General features: G+C 39.7%; 1 protein-coding gene across 2 annotated transcripts in view; it reads left to right on the forward strand.

Moving 5' to 3' along the window:
* Positions 1-16,960, forward strand: part of LOC126210140 (dnaJ-like protein 60) — a 36,561-nt gene extending 19,601 nt beyond the window's left edge. For both annotated transcript variants that reach the window (XM_049939288.1, XM_049939289.1), the window contains exons 4-6: positions 555-728; positions 4,106-4,387; positions 14,749-16,960. In XM_049939288.1, coding sequence (XP_049795245.1) covers positions 555-728; positions 4,106-4,385 — 454 coding nt within the window. In that variant the 3' untranslated portion in view covers positions 4,386-4,387; positions 14,749-16,960. The remainder of the gene's footprint in view (positions 1-554; positions 729-4,105; positions 4,388-14,748) is intronic.
* Positions 16,961-21,380: the final 4,420 nt, after the last annotated feature.

The raw sequence follows: 21,380 nt of genomic DNA on the forward strand, positions 1-21,380 counted from the left end.
ATAAGGTAAATTATAAGTTACTTTGACACACTTTTCTAATCGTGTATATTAAATTTTCTGTTTCCACTGTTAGCTCCAAATTATGTTTGTTGGATGGCTTCTGTATTTACAGATCTCTGCTTTTAGTAAAGTTGATCTCCTCAGGATGGCTTCATATTATCCTGAGAGCATGAGCAGAAGTTTCCAAATGCAGATATGGATTGTCATTAATTTTAGATGTGTTATTTCTTACGCAATTGTCTTCAAAAGTAATTCTGACATTGTCAACCTTTCAATTCTTGTATTGTGACGACTCATCTCGAGTGCCGCTCTGCAGGGCACATCATTCTTGTAAAGATTATCATTAACATCTGACAAGCAACTCACATAGTGTAACTGCAACATAGTTCTGTCTCATAAAAGTTTGGGTACCTCAAAAACAAATAGTTTCACCAACAAGTTTCCCCACTATGGGTCGCACGTGTGCAGTGGTGAGCGGCACACTTTCCAAACTCCGTTTCTCAATGTAATGCCTCTGTGTAACTAGGCTTTACAGTCTTTATTTTGTGTTGCAGCCCATGGAAGGACCCATCATTCTTCAGGAACCGTGATCGCAGCCGGGACGATGAGAACCGCAGCAAGCCATACTACGGCATCGGCAAGCTGGGCCGGTTGCCCAACTCGTGGCTGGTTGCCTTCCTGTTTGCTGTAACTGCTGTCGGTGTTGCTCTGCAAGCTGTAGCTATCAGGTTATTGAGCCAGTCCCTTGCTCCTGAAATAAGCATTTCCTAACACTGATCACTGATATTTACATTGTCGAGAGGGAGGGAGGGGATGAGAGAGAGGGAGAGACAGTAGAGTGCTCATGTACCTAACTAACTGTGTGTTTTTTATGTATTTGTGTGTGTGTTTGAGGGGGTGCTTCCCCCTCCCCCCTATCAACCCCCAAATTGGAGCTGTGTCTGTACATTGACAAGTTTCAACATGCATGGGCAATTTAGTCTTTACCACATGTGTAATCTTGCACTCAGCTGGGATGCAGAAACTGTGAAACTCCTTCATATCCCCTGGGAAACAAAATGAAGGTGTGTGTGTGTGTGTGTGTGTGTGTGTGTGTGTGTGTGTGTGTGTGTGTGTGTGTGTGTGTCACTTGGCATTTCCCAATGTAATGCAAGTAGCAAACTTCTCAATGGTTTATCAGTTTTCATGAAACTTATCATTACTTAAGAAAACAGTTAAAGCTCAAAAAATAGTCATACACTAAAGTGCCATCATTTGTAGCTGGTTATGTAATTCTAGAAGTCATTCCTTATTTGTGATCCTCATAAGTTTCTTATGTTACAGCATAATGTATAGTTTACATTGCAATACAGGAACAGTGGCATAGTTAGGAATCGGCGTTAAACTGTATGTTCTCCTATAGCTACCTCGGTAAGTCAGTTCAAAAGCCGGAGGAAGGCAACGGCATACTGTGTACAACAGGACCACATGTAGAAAAGCATTTTTATTTTATTTTATTTTATTTTATTTTTTTTTATGATCTTCTGATTGAGGATTGCTTTACCTTAAAGGCTACCTTGTACCTAGTTACCTTGTATATTTACCGAAATAAAATGATCACTGAAATACAATTTTGCAGCTGCCGTCTGGCAGAATACTTGGGGATTTCGAATTTAATGTCTTATGATCATTGGTGGCATCCTTTTATAGGTTTTTTCACCGGAATATAAAATTCGTTCCTGAACCCTAGCCAGAGATCCACAGTTTATATGGAAATCATTTGGACTGTGAATTTCACAATTCACTTTCAATTCACTCGTATTATTAACTGTGAATACCAGGATGGAATGTAACAATACAAGAGAAGGAAAGTTGCTACTCACCATATAGCAGAGGTGCTGAGCTGCGATGGGCACAATAAAGAGATTCACACAATCATAGCTTTCGGCCGTTAAGGCCTCTGTCAGTAGTCTTTCGTCTACTGCTGACGAAGGCCTTAATGGTCGAAAGCTATGATTGTGTGAATCTCTTTATTGTGCCTATCGCGGCTCAGCATCTCCACTATATGGTGAGTAGCAACTTTCCTTCTCTCGTATTGTTACATTCCATACTGGATTTTCCATTGTTTGATTTTTGCCTGACGGCTTTTCTTTGATCCTAACTCTGTGCTGTTTACCTTTGTAACTACTTTCTTTTGCATCACTATACTCAATGTCCATCCTTCTTTCTTTTCTTTCCTGTGTTTCTCTTGTTGCCTTACGAACCGCACTGCATGCACTACTTATGAGCCACACTGTATCGACAGACTTGGCCGTGCGCAACAGATGGTGTTAAGAACATGCTGATTGCTGGTGCAGCATCTTATGTCCCACATTACTCCCGCCGATATAATTAAGCCTATACCTTCAAACTGATCACGCTCCCTGTGCCATTGTCTGTATTTTTGTGTGTTATCCCCCACACTTCTACTGCTGACAAAGGCCTTAATGGCCGAAAGCTATGATTGTGTGAATCTATTTATTGTGCCTATCGCGGCTCAGCACCTCTGCAGTATGGTGAGTAGCAACTTTCCTTCTCTCATATTGTAACTGTGAATACCATCAGATAGTAAGCACATTGACACCTGAACATAAAGTCAACCTCACATGGGATGTGAAAGCAAATGTGGGCGTGCAACTGGATTAGTTTTGCAACATCACAGTTTACATTGTGGAGCAATTGTGAATGTAACTGGTAGAATAAGGTACATCAGATTTTTGCTGCATTGAGTGTGTCGCCAGTGAGCTGCAGTGTTGCTTATTACATCACAAGTGGGACTTGGGAGATGACATTTTGGATTAATTATTTCTAGTTGAAACCAATATCTGTTTTTATATTTTAACAGGTGTGCTATGAATATGTGCTGTTTCAAGTCATTGGCAAACTTTAGATGTCTCGAAAATGTGTTATTTTTAGTACCATTTGTGCAGAGAACCTATCGATGGTTAATAGCTTTTTTAATTACAACTTTTGTACCATGGAAGTAAGCCTCTTCAGAACACCATTTCATTGAAGACTTACCAAAATTGCATCATTTTTGGTATGATCTGTTACTGTTAAATTACAGATAACAGCATATTGGTAGTTGAAGCCTTTAGGACATTGTAAGATTTAAAAAATGGACTTGAATAACATCTTTCAGTGGCAGTTTAGTGGTTGCACGCACTCTCTCTTAATTGAAGAGTCACTGTTCATGTTCTATTCTGAGCAAATATCTTTTTTAATTCACCCTCATGTTTTCTGCAATATGCTGCAGCATTGATATAATGCAGAAATAAGAGGAAAAAATGGACCAGTGAATTGCAAGACTGCTGTCCACCTCTTTCGATGATTCATCTGCAGTTTGGTACAAGATATACTGCTAACAGAAAACCTGGCTAGTATGTGGACACAGGAGCAAATGTGAATTTTCAAAGACCCAGTGGAAGAGGACCAGTATTTGTGTAATGTTTAAAGTAACATAAGCAGGCGTACTCTACCAGCAATTCACTTCTCTATCCATTGATGTCTCCAGAACAACCTTACACATGTCTGTCACCTTAAAGCAGACTGTGACCCAGGACCTGTAAATATGTGAAAAATGTTATGATGCAGCAGTTATTGTAATCAGAGAGTGTGTGATGACTTTGTGCTGTTGCTAAGTATAAAAATTTTCACTGGTTGTGCCTTTTATTACTAACAACATTTGGTGAATTTAATTATATGCCTAAATACTTTCAGTCTACATATTACAGATTCACTTTCTTATTACTTCCCTTAAAGAGTTAGAATCTACAATTATTGTAACTCTATGTTACAAGATACCAGCAACACCCCATACGTAAAAAATTTACTTTCGTGTAAGCAACTTACTTTTAAAAGAAGTGTATTGGATCCTTACTGTAAAGGAAAAACAGTGGCAGTACTAAACAGGAGTATATTTAATTTCATAGTGATGGCATATTATATAAATATATGTCGTTACTTATTTCATCAGCTTTAAACAGTATTCTACTTAACATCGATCCTTACACTAGTGTTTGCTTACACTCGACTCTTTGTGGTTTTGTGTGTCAGCATTCACTGTCGGTTGCTCTCCCCTGTGCAGGCACTCGATGACACTGCGCCGAAGCGCTCTGGACGAGGCGAGCGCACGCCACAGCGTGCTTCACACAAAGATGCAGGAGCAGGCGCACGACGCCGGCAACCACAACAATCTGCGCATGATGCACTCGCGTCTCGGTGGCACCAGTGCGGGTTTTGCACTCCTCATGAAAGATGGCAATCGGGAGCTGGCAGAAAAGCAACCGGTGGAAAAGCCGCCGTCACCCATCAAAGTTGTGGATGATCTTCCAGCAGTGGATGCGAAAGCAGCTTCAATTGGCTGAAGGTAAAATATTTTTTAATGTCCTCCATCAAGCTATTTGTTACGTGCAGTCTAGCAACTAGTCTGGAATACCTCAAAATATTGATATTTTTTTAGTGTTCTCAACTTTTCAATTGAGCTTAATTCTTTCTGATTGTATATCATTAATTTTGTGAAGGTTTGTAGGTTCACCTCATATGGGGAAGAATAAGGTGACCCCGGCTGGGCCTGTTTGGAACAGTAGGTGTCCCCTCTCCACTCTTATGTAAGATCTCCTCTTATTCTCACTTTCCTTCACTCCAACAGATCAGTCTGTCAGTCTCTTGCCTCCTATTGTCACTTCATGGGCCTCTCTCTATATCCTGCCAACTTCCGTTCTTTTAACATGCCCACAGCATCTGTTGTTGCTTGCACAGGCTTTTATTTCACACTTTCTCTCACTGCCTCCTCCTTACTTTATCTGTTCCAGTAAGTCCTATTCTGCTTCTTTGACATTTCATCTCACAAGCCTGTACCTTGGTTACCTGCCTTCTCTTCGTTACCCACGTTTCTGATGCATATGTATTGGAGTGTAATATGCTTGGTACAACACTTGTTTGCTTTTTGGTGGTACATGCTTGTTCCAGAAGAGGCTTCTTATACTCTGGAGGAAACCATGGGCTTGTCTTCCTCTTTCACTGATCTCCTTGTCATTCCTCCTACTGTCCTCTGTTGGTACTTGAAAATTTCCTCTTTTTTTTCAGTACTTGCCGTCTGATACTTACATCTGTTATTACGCCCATTTCATCATCACTCCACACTTCTTTGCATTAAATTTCAATCCATACTGTCCCAGTACTTCCCATTTCCCCACACCATTAAATAATCTGTGTACACCTTTGCTTTCATATTTTCATCTCTTATACACACTAACACTCCTTTCATTATCTCATCCATGATGATTATGAAAAGTATAAGGGGTAGTGCAATCCCTTCTTTCAACCCATTTTTCTGTTCAGACTGTTGTCTTCTCTCCTCCTATCTTTATGCCACTCTCACTCCCATGTTACATTTCCTGTATTCTTCTAATAGTCAGCCATCCGATTTCCCATATATTGCTTTTTTTATACCATAATCTGCCTTCTTAATGTACAGGTTTATACACTATCATTTAAATTTAAAATTAAATGTTGCTGTTGTTGTTGTTGTTGTTGTGGTCTTCAATCCTGAGACTGGTTTGATGCAGCTCTCCATGCTACTCTATCCTGCGCAAGCTTCTTCATCTCCCAGTACCTACTGCAACCTACATCCTTCTGAATCTGCTTAGTGTATTGATCTCTTGGTCTCCCTCTACGATTTTTACTCTCCACGCTGCCCTCCAATGCTAAATTTGTGATCCCTTGATGCCTCAAAACATGTCCTACCAACCGATCCCTTCTTCTAGTCAAGTTGTGCCACAAACTTCTCTTCTCCCCAATCCTATTCAATACCTCCTCATTAGTTACGTGATCTACCCACCTTACCTTCAGCATTCTTCTGTAGCACCACATTTCGAAAGCTTCTATTCTCTTCTTGTCCAAACTGGTTATCGTCCATGTTTCACTTCCATACATGGCTACACTCCATACAAATACTTTCAGAAACGACTTCCTGACACTTAAATCTATACTCGATGTTAACAAATTTCTCTTCTTCAGAAAAGATTTCCTTGCCATTGCCAGTCTACATTTTATATCCTCTCTACTTCGACCATCATCAGTTATTTTACTCCCTAAATAGCAAAACTCCTTTACTACTTTAAGTGTCTCATTTCCTAATCTAATCCCCTCAGCATCACCCGATTTAATTTGACTACCGTATTTACTCGAATCTAAGCCGCACTTTTTTTCCGGTTTTTGCAATCCAAAAATCCGCCTGCGGCTTAGAATCGAGTACAAAGCAAGCGGAAGTTCTGAAAAATGTCGATAGGTGCCGCCACAACTAACTTCTGCCGTCGAATACATGTAGCGCTACACAGACATGCTTTGTAGGCACAAAGATAAATACTGGCGCCAAAACCTCTGCGTCAGTATAAAAAAAAAAAAAGTGGAAGACGAGCTTTTTTTCTCCATCCCGAGTTTCGACCACTGCATTTTCATACATTATCCAACGAAGTAAATACAAATTCCGTATTACTCATCTTTGAATGTAGCAGAATTTCAATGTACTACGAAAATCCGACTGACAAGACTGCTTGACATGTTTGTCAATATGGTCAACTCTACGTTCTGAATTTTTTCCTACCTGTGAGAAGAGATGGTTGCTAATAGGAACCTGATGAAATGTGAATCACATGCATTATTCTTTTCACCATCAGAATAATACGAATATAAACATTTTGCCATGTATTCTTTCATGTTTGCTGCTATCTCGTTTAAATGCTGTCTGCCTAATAAACTACGAAACTTGAGTGAGACAACAGCAAACGCGGAAGAATATACGTATCGTGTCATGTTTATATTCGTATTATTCTTATGCCTAATAGTGATACAGTCAAAAATGAAGCACGGCAACTGACTAGATTTTTAAATCTAAGATGACTCTAATTTCTGTGCAGAATTTGATGTACTAAAGAAGCGGCCGCAAAGATTTTGAAACGGAGAAAAATTTTCGCCTAACTCTCGTTCCGAACATGTTCTATCATACGCAGTCTATTATTTGGTTCTTATTGATCATTATCAAAGAAAGCAGCAGTGTAAATAACAACAACTAGCAGTCCCTTGCCATTGTTTCTCTAATGAGACGATTTTTTTCTCTCTCTCTCCTTTTTTTTAAAAAAAGAAGCGGCAGTAGCGCACACAAAAGAAAGCCATGCCGCGAGCGACGACAGGCCGTAAACACTCACTATCAGAATGCGACAAACAACGCATGACAGTACAGTAATGCATTTTCAGCTTAGAGTGACATAAACACCTACAACAAAGAAAACAGTACTTATCAGATCAAAGCAAAATAAGCAATCGATTCAAACCAGACGAAGTACGTGAAAAAGGAAGGGTACCCGTATAAATACGGACGGAGCGCCTGACGCATAGCAATGGCTACCTGGTAAAGCTTAACTGCTTAACTTACGACTCGAACCAAACTACTGTAGCTGTATCGTCATTCATTCGACCTAAATCGTGTCTCATATTACAATGGACCAACTTTGTTTCGATTTGGAGGTGCGGCCTAAAACTTTTCTCTCCCCTTGAATTTCGAGTCTCAAATTTCACGTGCGGCTTAGATTCGGGAAATTTTTTTTTCCTTTATTTCGAGTCTCATTTTTCAGGTGCGGCTTAGATTCGAGTGCGGCTTAGATTCGAGTAAATACGGTACATTCCATTATCCTCGGTTTGCTTTTGTTGATGTTCATCTTATATCCTCCTTTCAAGACACTGTCCATTCCGTTCAACTGCTCTTCCAAGTCCTTTGCTGTCTCTGACAGAATTACAATGTCATCGGCGAACCTCAAAGTTTTTATTTCTTCTCCATGGATTTTAATACCTACTCCGAATTTTTCTTTTGTTTCCTTTACTGCTTGCTCAATATACAGATTGAATAACATCGGGGAGAGGCTACAACCCTGTCTCACTCCTTTCCCAACCACTGCTTCCCTTTCATGCCCCTCGACTCTTATAACTGCCATCTGGTTTCTGTACAAATTGTAAATAGCCTTTCGCTCCCTGTATTTTACCCCTGCCAACTTCAGAATTTGAAAGAGAGTATTCCAGTTAACGTTGTCAAAAGCTTTCTCTAAGTCTACAAATGCTAGAAACGTAGGTTTGCCTTTTCTTAATCTTTCTTTTAAGATAAGTCGTAAGGTTAGTATTGCCTCACGTGTTCCAACATTTCTACGGAATCCAAACTGATCTTCCCCGAGGTCCACTTCTACCAGTTTTTCCATTCGTCTGTAAAGAATTCGCGTTAGTATTTTGCAGCTGTGACTTATTAAACTGATAGTTCGGTAATTTTCACATCTGTCAACACCTGCTTTCTTTGGGATTGGAATTATTATATTCTTCTTGAAGTCTGTGGGTATTTCGCCTGTCTCGTACATCTTGCTCACCAGATGGTAGAGTTTTGTCATGACTGGCTCTCCCAAGGCCATCAGTAGTTCTAATGGAATGTTGTCTACTCCCGGGGCCTTGTTTCGACTCAGGTCTTTCAGTGCTCTGTCAAACTCTTCATGCAGTAAGTATCTTATCTCCCATTTCATCTTCATCTACATCCTCTTCCATTTCCATAATATTGTCCTCAAGTACATCACCCTTGTATAGACCCTCTATATACTCCTTCCACCTTTCTGCTTTCCCTTCTTTGCTTAGAACTGGGTTGCCATCTGAGCTCTTGATATTCATACAAGTGGTTCTCTTCTCTCCAAAGGTGTCTTTAATTTTCCTGTAGGCAGTATCAATCTTACCCCTAGTGAGACAAGCCTCTACATCCTTACATTTGTCCTCTAGCCATCGCTGCTTAGCCATTTTGCACTTCCTGTCGATCTCATTTTTGACGTTTGTATTCCTTTTTGCCTGCTTCATTTACTGCATTTTTATATTTTCTCCTTTCATCAATTAAATTCAATATTTCTTCTGTTACCCAAGGATTTCTATTAGCCCTCGTCTTTTTACCGAATTGATCCTCTGCTGCCTTCACTACTTCATCCCTCAGAGCTACCCATTCTTCTTCTACTGTATTTCTTTCCCCCATTCCTGTCAATTGTTCCCTTATGCTCTCCCTGAAACTCTGTACAACCTCTGGTTCTTTCAGTTTATCCAGGTCCCATCTCCTTAAATTCCCGCCTTTTTGCAGTTTCTTCAGTTTCAATCTGCAGTTCATAACCAATAGATTGTGGTCAGAATTCACATCTGCCCCTGGAAATGTCTTACAATTTAAAACCTGGTTCCTAAATCTCTGTCTTACCATTATGTAATCTATCTGATACCTTTTAGTATCTCCAGGATTCTTCCAGGTATACAACCTTCTTTCATGATTCTTGAACCAAGTGTTAGCTATGATTAAGTTATGCTCTGTGCAAAATTCTACAAGGCGGCTTCCTCTTTCATTTCTTCCCCCCAATCCATATTCACCTACTAAGTTTCCTTCTCTCCCTTTTCCTACTGACGAATTCCAGTCACCCATGACTATTAAATTTTCGTCTCCCTTCACTACCTGAATAATTTCTTTTATCTCGTCATACATTTCATCAATTTCTTCATCATCTGCAGAGCTAGTTGGCATATAAACTTGTACTACTGTAGTAGGCATGGGCTTTGTGTCTATCTTGGCCATAATAATGCGTTCACTATGCTGTTTGTAGTAGCTAACCCACACTCCTATTTTTTTATTCATTATTAAACCTACTCCTGCATTACCCCTATTTGATTTTGTATTTATAACCCTGTAATCTCCTGACCAAAAGTCTTGTTCCTCCTGCCACCCAACTTCACTAATTCCCACTATATCTAACTTTAACCTATCCATTTCCCTTTCTAAATTTTCTAACCTACCTGCCCGATTAAGGGATCTGACATTCCACACTCAGATCCGTATAATGCCAGTTTTCTTTCTTCTGATAACGACGTCCTCTTGAGTAGTCCCCACCCGGAGATCCGAATGGGGGACTATTTTACCTCCGGAATATTTTACCCAAGAGGACGCCATCATCATTTAATCATACAGTAAAGCTGCATGTCCTCGGGAAAAATTACGGCTGTAGTTTCCCCTTGCTTTCAGCCGTTCGCAGTACCAGCACAGCAAGGCTGTTTTGGTTAATGTTACAAGGCCAGATCAGTCAATCATCCAGACTATTGCCCCTGCAACTACTGAAAAGGCTGCTGCCCCTCTTCAGGAACCACATGTTTGTCTGGCCTCTCAACAGATACCCCTCCGTTGTGGTTGCACCTACGGTACGGCCATCTGTATCGCTGAGGCTCGCAAGCCTCCCCACCAACGGCAAGGTCCATGGTTCATGGGGGGAAATTAAATGTAGTCCACACAAATATACTTAAAGATTGCTTTCAGGTAATTGCAATAAATGTCTAATCTACCTTCAGTTAGTAGATCATTCTGTTTTTCAAAATGTCAGAAGGGTGCTTCGCTAATGCATCTTGGTGAACTGTTTTGAAACTAGAGATAATCATTCCTCACTTAAGACATTTCATGATTTTTTTCGTTAAACAAAATATTACTATTATTAATCATCAATTAAATAATATAGTGGACCGTATATTGTGTAAGTAGCTAACTCTTCAATGTTACTGCACATGTTCATCTACATAAGTGATGAATGTGTGGTGTGAGTGAATTCGCTGCCTGCTTCCCCTCCCTTCCCCCCCATTTCCACTCCAGTGGTGAAGCAGAAAACAAGGTAGTTGACACACAAAAAAAATATGTATTCTAACAAACTGCAAGGTACACAATGCATTCCATTCAGCAGTTTGCCTGTCCAAGACACGCCCACTCATCACGGTGTAAAGGTAAGTGCACAAACAGTTCCTGACAGTAAGCAGTCTGTTGGTGGATTTTCGAGGTCCAGACCCATTTTCCATTGCCCTGGTTGACCTATCCACGTGAGAATGTAGCACTAGATACCACTAAAGTGCTGAAAATGAGTGAGATAACTGGAAAAATCAGGGGAAAGACTTGGTTGGTGTTCTGACATACTATAGGACATGTTGACATTAGAATATGTTCAGGGTCATTTTGTTACAAATCTGTCTCCTTCAGAAACAATCACTTCTGGAGCCACATAAGGACAGGTAAAGAGGTGCTTTGAATTGTTATCTCTTTGTCAATCTTCCATAGTTACCACTGGCACTGCCCAGCCTCTGGAATCTCCATTACTGTCGGTGGATTGTCGAGGTCCAGACCCATTTTCCATTGTCTCATTGTGAGTGTTACAGATTGTAACATGCATGTGAGAATTTGTCATTAACATAAAAGCAAAGGTGGGTTTCCAATTTTAAAAAGTAGAGAAACTGTGCACGAGTATAAATGTTTTGTAGATCAGCATTGAATATCTGGTCTTCATTTATCTTTTTTCTAATTTTGCTGACTTTATTGCAGTGTTGTGCTTAAAAGTCAACAATAAGCATAGCGTGATTAGTGTTCAGTTCAAATTTCTATCAAGGGCTACTGATGTTACATCCCAATGACAATGTCTTGAAGCTATTCTCGTAAAGATTTCTCATATGTTCAATATTATCACGCAGTGTAGATGTAAAGTAACACGGCATGATATGGACTGGTGATGGACAATGGTAATATAGGTGTTTCCAGGTGGTGACAAGAGCTTATAACTTACTGAAATGTTGATAAAACTGTAAATATTTTATGTTGACAGTGTTGGTCATCTGTCATGGATTCAGGAACTGCAGCCATATTTACTATCTATAATTAGACTGTTGATTTCTGCCAAATTCAGTTTATTTTGTATTCCCGAACTGCAATGACTAATTATTCTGAAATGTTCTGTTTAAGTATAATATGTTATTGAAAAGTACCCTCTGCTGTGCAACGCAAACATTGTCATGTTATCTGTCTTGCAACATGCACATTAATGTTTACATTGCAAGGCAGAGACCAAGTTTGTTGTAACACACAACAACAATAATAATAATAATAACAATAATACATTTAATAATCAAACACAATCCTTATAATGGACATGATATTTCCGGCCGTGAAAGTTTACATTTTAGTAACAATCCCTAAAACAATCTAGTTTGAGGACATCATACACTCCTGGAAATTGAAATAAGAACACCGTGAATTCATTGTCCCAGGAAGGGGAAACTTTATTGACACATTCCTGGGGTCAGATACATCACATGATCACACTGACAGAACCACAGGCACATAGACACAGGCAACAGAGCATGCACAATGTCGGCACTAGTACTGTGTATATCCACCTTTCGCAGCAATGCAGGCTGCTATTCTCCCATGGAGACGATCGTAGAGATGCTGGATGTAGTCCTGTGGAACGGCTTGCCATGCCATTTCCACCTGGCGCCTCAGTTGGACCAGCGTTCGTGCTGGACGTGCAGACCGCGTGAGACGACGCTTCATCCAGTCCCAAACATGCTCAATGGGGGACAGATCCGGAGATCTTGCTGGCCAGGGTAGTTGACTTACACCTTCTAGAGCACGTTGGGTGGCACGGGATACATGCGGACGTGCATTGTCCTGTTGGAACAGCAAGTTCCCTTGCCGGTCTAGGAATGGTAGAACGATGGGTTCGATGACGGTTTGGATGTACCATGTACTATTCAGTGTCCCCTCGACGATCACCAGTGGTGTACGGCCAGTGTAGGAGATCGCTCCCTACACCATGATGCCGGGTGTTGGCCCTGTGTGCCTCGGTCGTATGCAGTCCTGATTGTGGCGCTCACCTGCACGGCGCCAAACACGCATACGACCATCATTGGCACCAAGGCAGAAGCGACTCTCATCGCTGAAGACGACACGTCTCCATTCGTCCCTCCATTCACGCCTGTCGCGACACCACTGGAGGCGGGCTGCACGATGTTGGGGCGTGAGCGGAAGACGGCCTAACGGTGTGCGGGACCGTAGCCCAGCTTCATGGAGACGGTTGCGAATGGTCCTCGCCGATACCCCAGGAGCAACAGTGTCCCTAATTTGCTGGGAAGTGGCGGTGCGGTCCCCTACGGCACTGCGTAGGATCCTACGGTCTTGGCGTGCATCCGTGCGTCGCTGCGGTCCGGTCCCAGGTCGACGGGCACGTGCACCTTCCGCCGACCACTGGCGGCAACATCGATGTACTGTGGAGACCTCACGCCCCAAGTGTTGAGCAATTCGGCGGTACGTCCACCCGGCCTCCCGCATGCCCACTATACGCCCTCGCTCAAAGTCCGTCAACTGCACATACGGTTCACGTCCACGCTGTCGCGGCATGCTACCAGTGTTAAAGACTGCGATGGAGCTCCGTATGCCACGGCAAACTGGCTGACACTGACGGCGGCGGTGCACAAATGCTGCGCAGCTAGCGCCATTCGACGGCCAACACCGCGGTTCCTGGTGTGTCCGCTGTGCCGTGCGTGTGATCATTGCTTGTACAGCCCTCTCGCAGTGTCCGGAGCAAGTATGGTGGGTCTGACACACCGGTGTCAATGTGTTCTTTTTTCCATTTCCAGGAGTGTATTTCTTGTTGTTCTGAATAGGTCACTTTACAATTTATAAAATGTTATGTTCAACAATGTTTACATTTTAATTCATTTTAACATATACAAAACAGTTTTTTTTTTATCTTGGATTGCTTGAGACTAGCCTAACTCTATGAGGTTGAAATAACTACAGAGCATTTTCCATGAAGGTAAAGAACCAACTTAGAGAATAAAGTTGAATACCTCTCCAGTTATTCTTTTAATTTGGTAGTAGGAACAGCAGACTGATTCTTTGGATTAGGGCCTGGGCTAGCTTCAGCTCAACTTGAAGAGTATTTTTTTTCCATCTTAACACTGTTCTGTGGCTGTTTGAAATACAACCTTTCAGAATGTTTAATCACTGCAATGGTGATACACACCACCATCAAAAAATGGTTTGAATTTCACCAAAATCAAATGTCAAATTAAAAATAAGTACCACTGGGAACTATAGAATACAGTTCCCAATGAAACTGTAAATCTTAGTTGAACTTGGAATAAATAATGAGTAAATGGAATGACATCTCAGATTTTGTGTGTGCCCATGAAGAGTAGTAAAACTTGCTCTCACAGAACTCTACAACAAAAGTTGGTTCAGAGAAAGTTAGAATTTCAGCCAGGAATACCTGAAAATCTCAGGAACGTCTTTTTAACGAAACAGTCACAGCCCTGGAATGATTGCTATGAAATTTAGTTCCCCCCCTCCCAGTATGAAATCAGTATTCAGCTGCACAACTGGAATATTTTGTTGCACTAAACTAAGGTTCAACAGAGATTAGTCTGTCAAGTTTGGAAAATACAAATCATTAAAACATGGGCATACATATAAGTAAGGTACAAAAAGCCTGTTACAAAAACTTACTTAATATTGGCTAACATGGATAATCTGATGTCAATTTAGGATCAGACTATAAAGAACACCTAAAAAGATTAAGTTAAGAAATTTTTTTTTCGTTTTTTGAAAATTATCTGGTGTGCAACAGTTGATGTAACAATATGAAATATCGCAAAATGTACATAGTGTATGTGATAATTATTACAACTTATTAATAACTTAGAGCAAATTAATTTAATTTATATTCAAAGCTAGAAGTGAGAAACAATACAAAAGATGTACTTTTTATCATTTGATGTTCAGCATGCCTGTTGGGTTGGCTGATTAAATTGCAGTTACTGAATCTGCCTTTTTTTTTCTACTGATAGTTCCGTTTTATTTTTCAGATCCGGATGTGGTCTAATGCCTGATGTCACAGTGCCCTGCTGATGATTCCTTTTATTTATGCTTGAAACACAGAAATTTTAAATGAAGATTTATTTTTCTAAGTCCTTTATGTAAAGATGTTGAAATATTAGTTGTTAATTCTTTTGCTGTTATATGTCACTGCAAGATACGTGAAACTGAAACCTAGTACAATGAACTGTGATAATTTTGTAAGTGAAAAGCAATAGGTGAAATTTTGAGTTTGCTCAAAATATTGATATCTTACTCTGATGTAAACAAGAAATTACTTAGTGCAGCTACATGTAACAATAAGGATACTTAAACACGAAAGAAATTATGATTATTACAGTTGTACAGTGGGACTCTCTCTGTTACTAATGCTCAAAAAAATGGCTCTGAGCACTATGCGACTTAACTTCTGAGGTCATCAGTCGCCTAGAACTTAGAACTAATTAAACCTAACTAATCTAAGGACATCACACACATCCATGCCCGAGGCAGGATTCGAACCTGCGACCGTAGCGGTCGCCCGGCTCCAGATTGTAGCGCCTAGAACCGCACGGCCACTCCGGCTGGCTTACTAATGCTCAGACATCTTGTCTCTTTACTACTGATAAGTAGTGAAGATAGCTGTGATACCGTATATATTCATCCCATTTTCCCTCTCTTTGATCTCTGTATGGCTGTCTTGGTTTTAAGATTTCCATAGTTTCCGTAAACAGCATGACAATCACCAGGATGGTGTCTTTGGAAAGTACCGGCTAGTGCCCTTCCTCAATCCAAGCTTGTGTTACATCTACATACATACTCTGTGAGCCACCATATGGTGTGTGTGGTGGAGGTATCCTGTATGACCACTAGTCATTTCCTTTCCTGTTTCACTTGCAAATATAGTGAGGGAAAAACTCTGTGTAAGTCTCCCATCATTCTGCAGTCGGCCTCAAACACCAGTTCTCTAAATTTGTCTTCCCTCCAGTGATTCCCATCTGAGTTCCCAAATCATCTCCATAATACTTGCATGTTGTTCGAACCTACTGGTAACAAATCTAGCTCTTGACTTTTTTGCCCATGGAACACCATAATTCTTTTCTCTTTTGCTGCCATTGTTGAGCTATCCAGATTTACATTATCTGTGATTTCCCTAAATTGTGTTAGGTAAATGCCAGAGTGGTACCTTCTGAAAAGAAATTGCAAATGTCCTTCGTTATTACTTTCTAATCCAATCTTCTGCTCTGTCTATTAATAATCATGTTGTTATTGGGAAATTAAGATCTAATCTCACTTCCCTTTTATGATTACTGCGAAAGCATTTTTTGTTGTAAAGCATGATGTTTAACACTGTTGCAGATATTTGTAAGCCATCTTGTTGGTATGATGTCATAAATGCAGAAGACTACCTATGATCATGTTTAAATATCAGTACTACATAATTTTTAGGTGAAAAGAAAGAAGGGAATATCCATGGAATATTAGTCTTCAAAATTGTACACTTATTGTCGGTACATAAGTAGTTCTTAGTTAGATCAATTCCAAGTTTTGTTTGAGAAAGCTGTTACACTACAAGGAGTACTTACCTCCATGAGGTAAAATTAAAAGTTTCATCAACCCAAAGGTTGGTTTGAGCATCACGAAGCTTTAGTAGGTGTGATCCTACTGGAGATTGAGGAGAAGCTGTTGCCTGGTTTGTGCGAGCACCCAGCCATTGGCTGAACAATGCTTACTATTTAAAGTGGACTCTGACGTGTAATGGCACTCAGCATTTTTTACACCAGGAGTGAAAGGAATGATAATTTTTGTAGGACTGACCATGGACCTGATGCCTTCAGATTGCGATGCCCGACCCAGTTTTCTCCTTATACAGATCAGTTTTTATCTATAAATGACTGGGGGTGGCGATTGGACTTGTAATTATAGTGGGCAGACACTCAAATGCAGTAAGACCTCAGTGTTTATTTCACTAAATGCTCTAAGCATTAATTTTGAGTAGCTACTGTGATGGTGTTATTTGTAATTTTTGTAAGAAACGTCTTTACACAGGATTGACCACTGACTGACAATGAGTTTTTACACTGAGATTACCATGTAATTTTTTATGTGAAGAACTTCTTGAACTGATAGTACTTCAATGCAATGTAACAAGAACAATTTACTGCACTTTTGTTGAAACATAAATTTAGTTTGTCACACATCATGAATCAGTAAAATCATATGCGATGTAACAAGAACAATTTACTGAACTTTTGTTGAAACTTAAATTTACTTTGTCACACATCATGAATCAGTAAAATCGTATGTTCTGAACACCACAGTAAAAATCTTTCTTTTAGTAATGAAAATGTGCACAATACCTTTTGTTGTCTTCTTCTACATCTGCTTTTAATATGCTTTTCATTTTAATAAAATAGCTGGTACTTTTTACACAGTCTGATGCTTTGTTTAATATGGCAATAAGAATATTAAGCACTGTATACATGGCTACGTGTAACCTGCTTATGATCTGAAAATGTTGCTGATTAAATATCACAGTATGTGAAAAGGACACACTAAACATCTACTGAAATAGTAAAACTGTGATAAAGCTCGTTGCTTTTAAACGCTTAACTTGTACAAGAGAGCAACAAATCATGACTTTTACAATAGGTTTATCACTATGAAAAATAGAATATAGTGAACTTCACAGAAATAAATACTTCAGTCCTTTTGTGATGATGAGCAATGTATTGCAACCTCTGACAAGATTTTGCTACTGATGGATGGTTTAGCAGCTTTTACATAGTGCCTTACAAGTCTCAATTCCCATCGTAATAATTGGCTGGTACAGTGGGTAATGCTGCAACATGTCTGCCATCTCCACAGCAAATGACGACTTCCCACTGGCCCTCGTAATAACATTGCCACTTCTGCTTGGTTGACAAATAGCTGCTGAATACTGTAGAATTAAGTGTAACAATAATTCCCCATCCATCTGAGGCAGTTTAACAATGATTATGCTCATTTTAATCACCACATAATACAGTACAGTGGCTTCCAAGGAGCACCACATGCTACTTCACAACCCTTCCAACTCACAAAGAGCACTGTTCTGTAACTTTGTCGCAATGTTTGTCTCACCTTATCCTTCTGCAGGGAAGTCCCTTTAGATTTTAACTTAAACCTACAGTCATGACTCGTTACAGCTTTAATTAACAAAGGTTCATAATACTTTAAAAACTAAGATCTACTTAACAATATATAGATATCTTTATTTATTTACATGAATTGGGCAACTAAGGACTGTGTTACAAATTCTATTTCATGTTCACTTTTTTCTGTCTCTTCTCTCGGGCTGCTCTTCTGCTTGCTGCCATTTTTGCCTAATGTTCAGTTGTTGGTTTCCTGTTGGTCTTCAGTTTTGGAGCCTCGTGAAAAACCTCGAATTGAGTTATTGCCATTCTGTACTTGTCCCTATTCATTGCGTCTATTTCTATTACTACAATTTCACCGAGGGTTTTTTTTTTTTTTATTCCTTGCAACCAAGACTTGGGTGTTTTCCTCTGTTTCATTATATTGAAGATTTTCTTCCTTAATCTGCCATCATCCATTCTCTCCAGATGACCAAGGAACATCAGCCTTCTCTTACTAATTTCCGTTGTGACTGGTTTAATAAATTGGTAGATCTTCTCACTGCTCATCTTTACCCATTCTTCATCAATTTTTTTGTGTCCACCAGGAATCTTCCTCAGAGTTACTCTTTCATTCTCGAACTCTCTGTTCTTGAGGGGGAGAGTTTCTGCTGCAGATTAAACTTCTGTTCTCGTCACTGAATTGTAGTGTAATAACTTTGCATTTTTATTGTACAGCTTCTGTGTTAAGATGTGTGCCCTCCTAAGTTTAGCTACTCGAAGTTTGACAGCTTTTTCTATGCCAGTATCAGTTATTGTTTCTCCCAAATATTTGAAGTGTTTCACCCTTTCAATACATCCAACACTTGTGTGCAATTCTTTTATTTCCTTATATTTATTAGACATGAATTTAGTTTTTTCTTGTGGTATCTGTAAACCAAAATTAGCTACATGCTTTGCTAAGATTTCTATTTGTTTAATTTCATCTGCTATATTCGTGGATAGGAGAGCAATATCACCTGCAAGAGCTAGTGCATGTATCTTGAGGCCTTTAACAGATCCTCCAAAAGACATTCCCTTTACTTTATGTTGTGTGTATTCCTCAAAGGTCACCCTCATAATCTTTTACAAAGTGACGTTGAACAGAACTGGGGAGAGTCCATCTTCTCATCTCAAACCAGTTTGGATTTTAAAAGGTTTAGAAAGCTTGCCTTGCCTTGAAATTTGACTTTGGACTATGTATCTGTCAGTGTTTGCTTTACTATCTCTCTTGTTTTTCTGTCAATTCCATATTCCTCCAGAGTTCTAATGAGTCTTTCTCTGTCTATTGAGTCATACACTTTTCTAAAATCAATAAATGTCGTAATGTGGTTGACCAGCACGTGTTCTAATTATATTTTTAAGGTTAATAATTTGCTCCGAGCAGCTCCTATCTGTGCACTGAGAACTTGTTAAATCCTATTTAGTAATACAAGGGAAATCCCCCTGTAATTGTTCACATCTGTCAACCTTTTTGTGAAGTGGATGTATAAGTGCCGTCCTCCAATCTTCTGGGATCTTTTTGGTTCTCCAAATGGCCTTAATAATTGTACCGAGGTGTAGTGTTACTTTTTCCTCACCCAGTTTAAAAGTTGAGCTGTGATTCCATCTTCACCAGAAGATTTGTTGTTCTTAGGGGATTTTATAGCTTGCCAGACTTCGTTTAGAGTTGGTGGATGTGACTGCAGGGATTTCTTCTGGAGTTTTGAATTCCAGTTTCTCTGGAGATACTATACAGTTGAGAAGGTCTTCAAAATAGTATCCTAAAATGTTGCAGTTTTCTTGGTCATTTGTACCTAATGTCCCTGATTTGTCATGAAAATTTAAACAGGGTGGTTCGTAATCTTTCAGGTGTCTTTTGAAAGATTGGTAAAAAGTCTCTGGATTTGTTTTGAGTGAAGTAGACATGTATTTGTCGAAGGGATAGTCTTTCATACAGTCTATTTCCATTTCTGATTGTTTAGGAGGCTATTTTTCTACTTTCTCTTAAACTTTCCAGGTTTTTTTGTGTCAGATTTGATTTAAATTTTTGCCAAAGCTTTTGTCTGTTTTCCAAAGCTTCATTGCACTTTTCATTCCACCAGATATTCTTCTGTTTAGTTTTGGTTGAAAGAGATTCTTCTGCAGATTTCATTATTTGAGATTTCATTTCGTCCCATGTCTCACCTTGCAATTCTGATTTGAAATAATTTTTAGTATCTGCCTCAATATTCTTGGCTCTTTATTATTTCTTCCTGAATTTAGGATGAATTTAATTGTAGACTTAACAAGATAATGGTCCTTATCTATTTTGGCTCCATTCTGTACCTCAGTATTTTGAATTGCCTTAAATTCTCTTCTTCAAATGGCTATATGGTCAATTTGGTACTCTCCAAGGAGTTGAATTGGGTCCTTTCCAAGTCTTCTTCTTCTTCGGATGTTTCTTGAAGTGTGTAGTCACAATTTTGAGGTTGAAGATTTGGAAGAGTTCCACGAGTCTTATTCCATTGCTGTTTGTCCTCTTATGCACTGGGTATTCTCCGGTGATGATTTTGTATTCTTCTCCTTGCCGAGCTGTGGATTAAAATCCCTGAGCAGAATGATGACTGTTCCTTTTGGAATCTTCTGAATCGTGTCTTCTAGTCTGTACTTTGTTGGGATTTTTTGTTGTTGTCATGAGCGTTGCTAGAGCATGAGCATTCACTAGTGTATACATTTTGTTTTTACATTTGATCGTCAATGGTGAGAGCCTTTTGGGCATAGAGCTGAAGTTTGTTACGGACTCAATTATATTTCTTCTAACAATAAAGGCTGTACCTAATAGAGGGCATTTTCTAAAGATATACTCTGCTGGTTTTCCTTTATAAATTCTGTAGTTGCCCGTTTCAAAAGCATTTTCATCAGTATAGCGAGTTTCTTGAATTGACAGAATTAGGATATTATGGTGTTAAAGTGCTTGAGTCAGTTCTTGATGTTTTCCTGTTTTGATCAGTGAGTTAATGTTCAGTGTTCCTATGTCGTATTTCTTCTTGAATTTGAGTTTTTCAGGGTCTTTCGATAAAATGAGAGCAGAAAGTGCAGGTTCCTCAGAATCTGAAATGCCTGCTTGCTCCCTGAGGCTGAGAGATTTTACTCCCTGGGGTAATTTGTTTTCTTTTCCACTCATAATCCATAAAATTTGTAAGGTTGGCATGGTGGAGCTTTCCGAAGATTGCTTGCGATACAACTGGACTGTTAATCCAGAGGGTTTGTGTTTGGTCCACAAGAGCTATTTTATTTCGGTCAAGTCCGCTGGTAAACAGACCCGCCCTATCTGCCACACGGGGACACGCCAGGTCGGAGCACCACCTCTCCGCCTGTTACAACAGCATCACAGGCTCGGGGCAGCACCTTACTTTGCCCAGCTGCCCTTAGATGGCATCTCTATCATCTCACTGCTTGCTTTATACAGGTTTTTACAACTGCCCTGCTACTGACCGTTTTTTTTTTTTTTTTAATTTTTTTTATGTGTT

The sequence above is a fragment of the Schistocerca nitens genome, chromosome 10, assembly GCF_023898315.1.
Source record: "Schistocerca nitens isolate TAMUIC-IGC-003100 chromosome 10, iqSchNite1.1, whole genome shotgun sequence".
In the NCBI taxonomy this organism is placed as follows: domain Eukaryota; kingdom Metazoa; phylum Arthropoda; class Insecta; order Orthoptera; family Acrididae; genus Schistocerca; species Schistocerca nitens.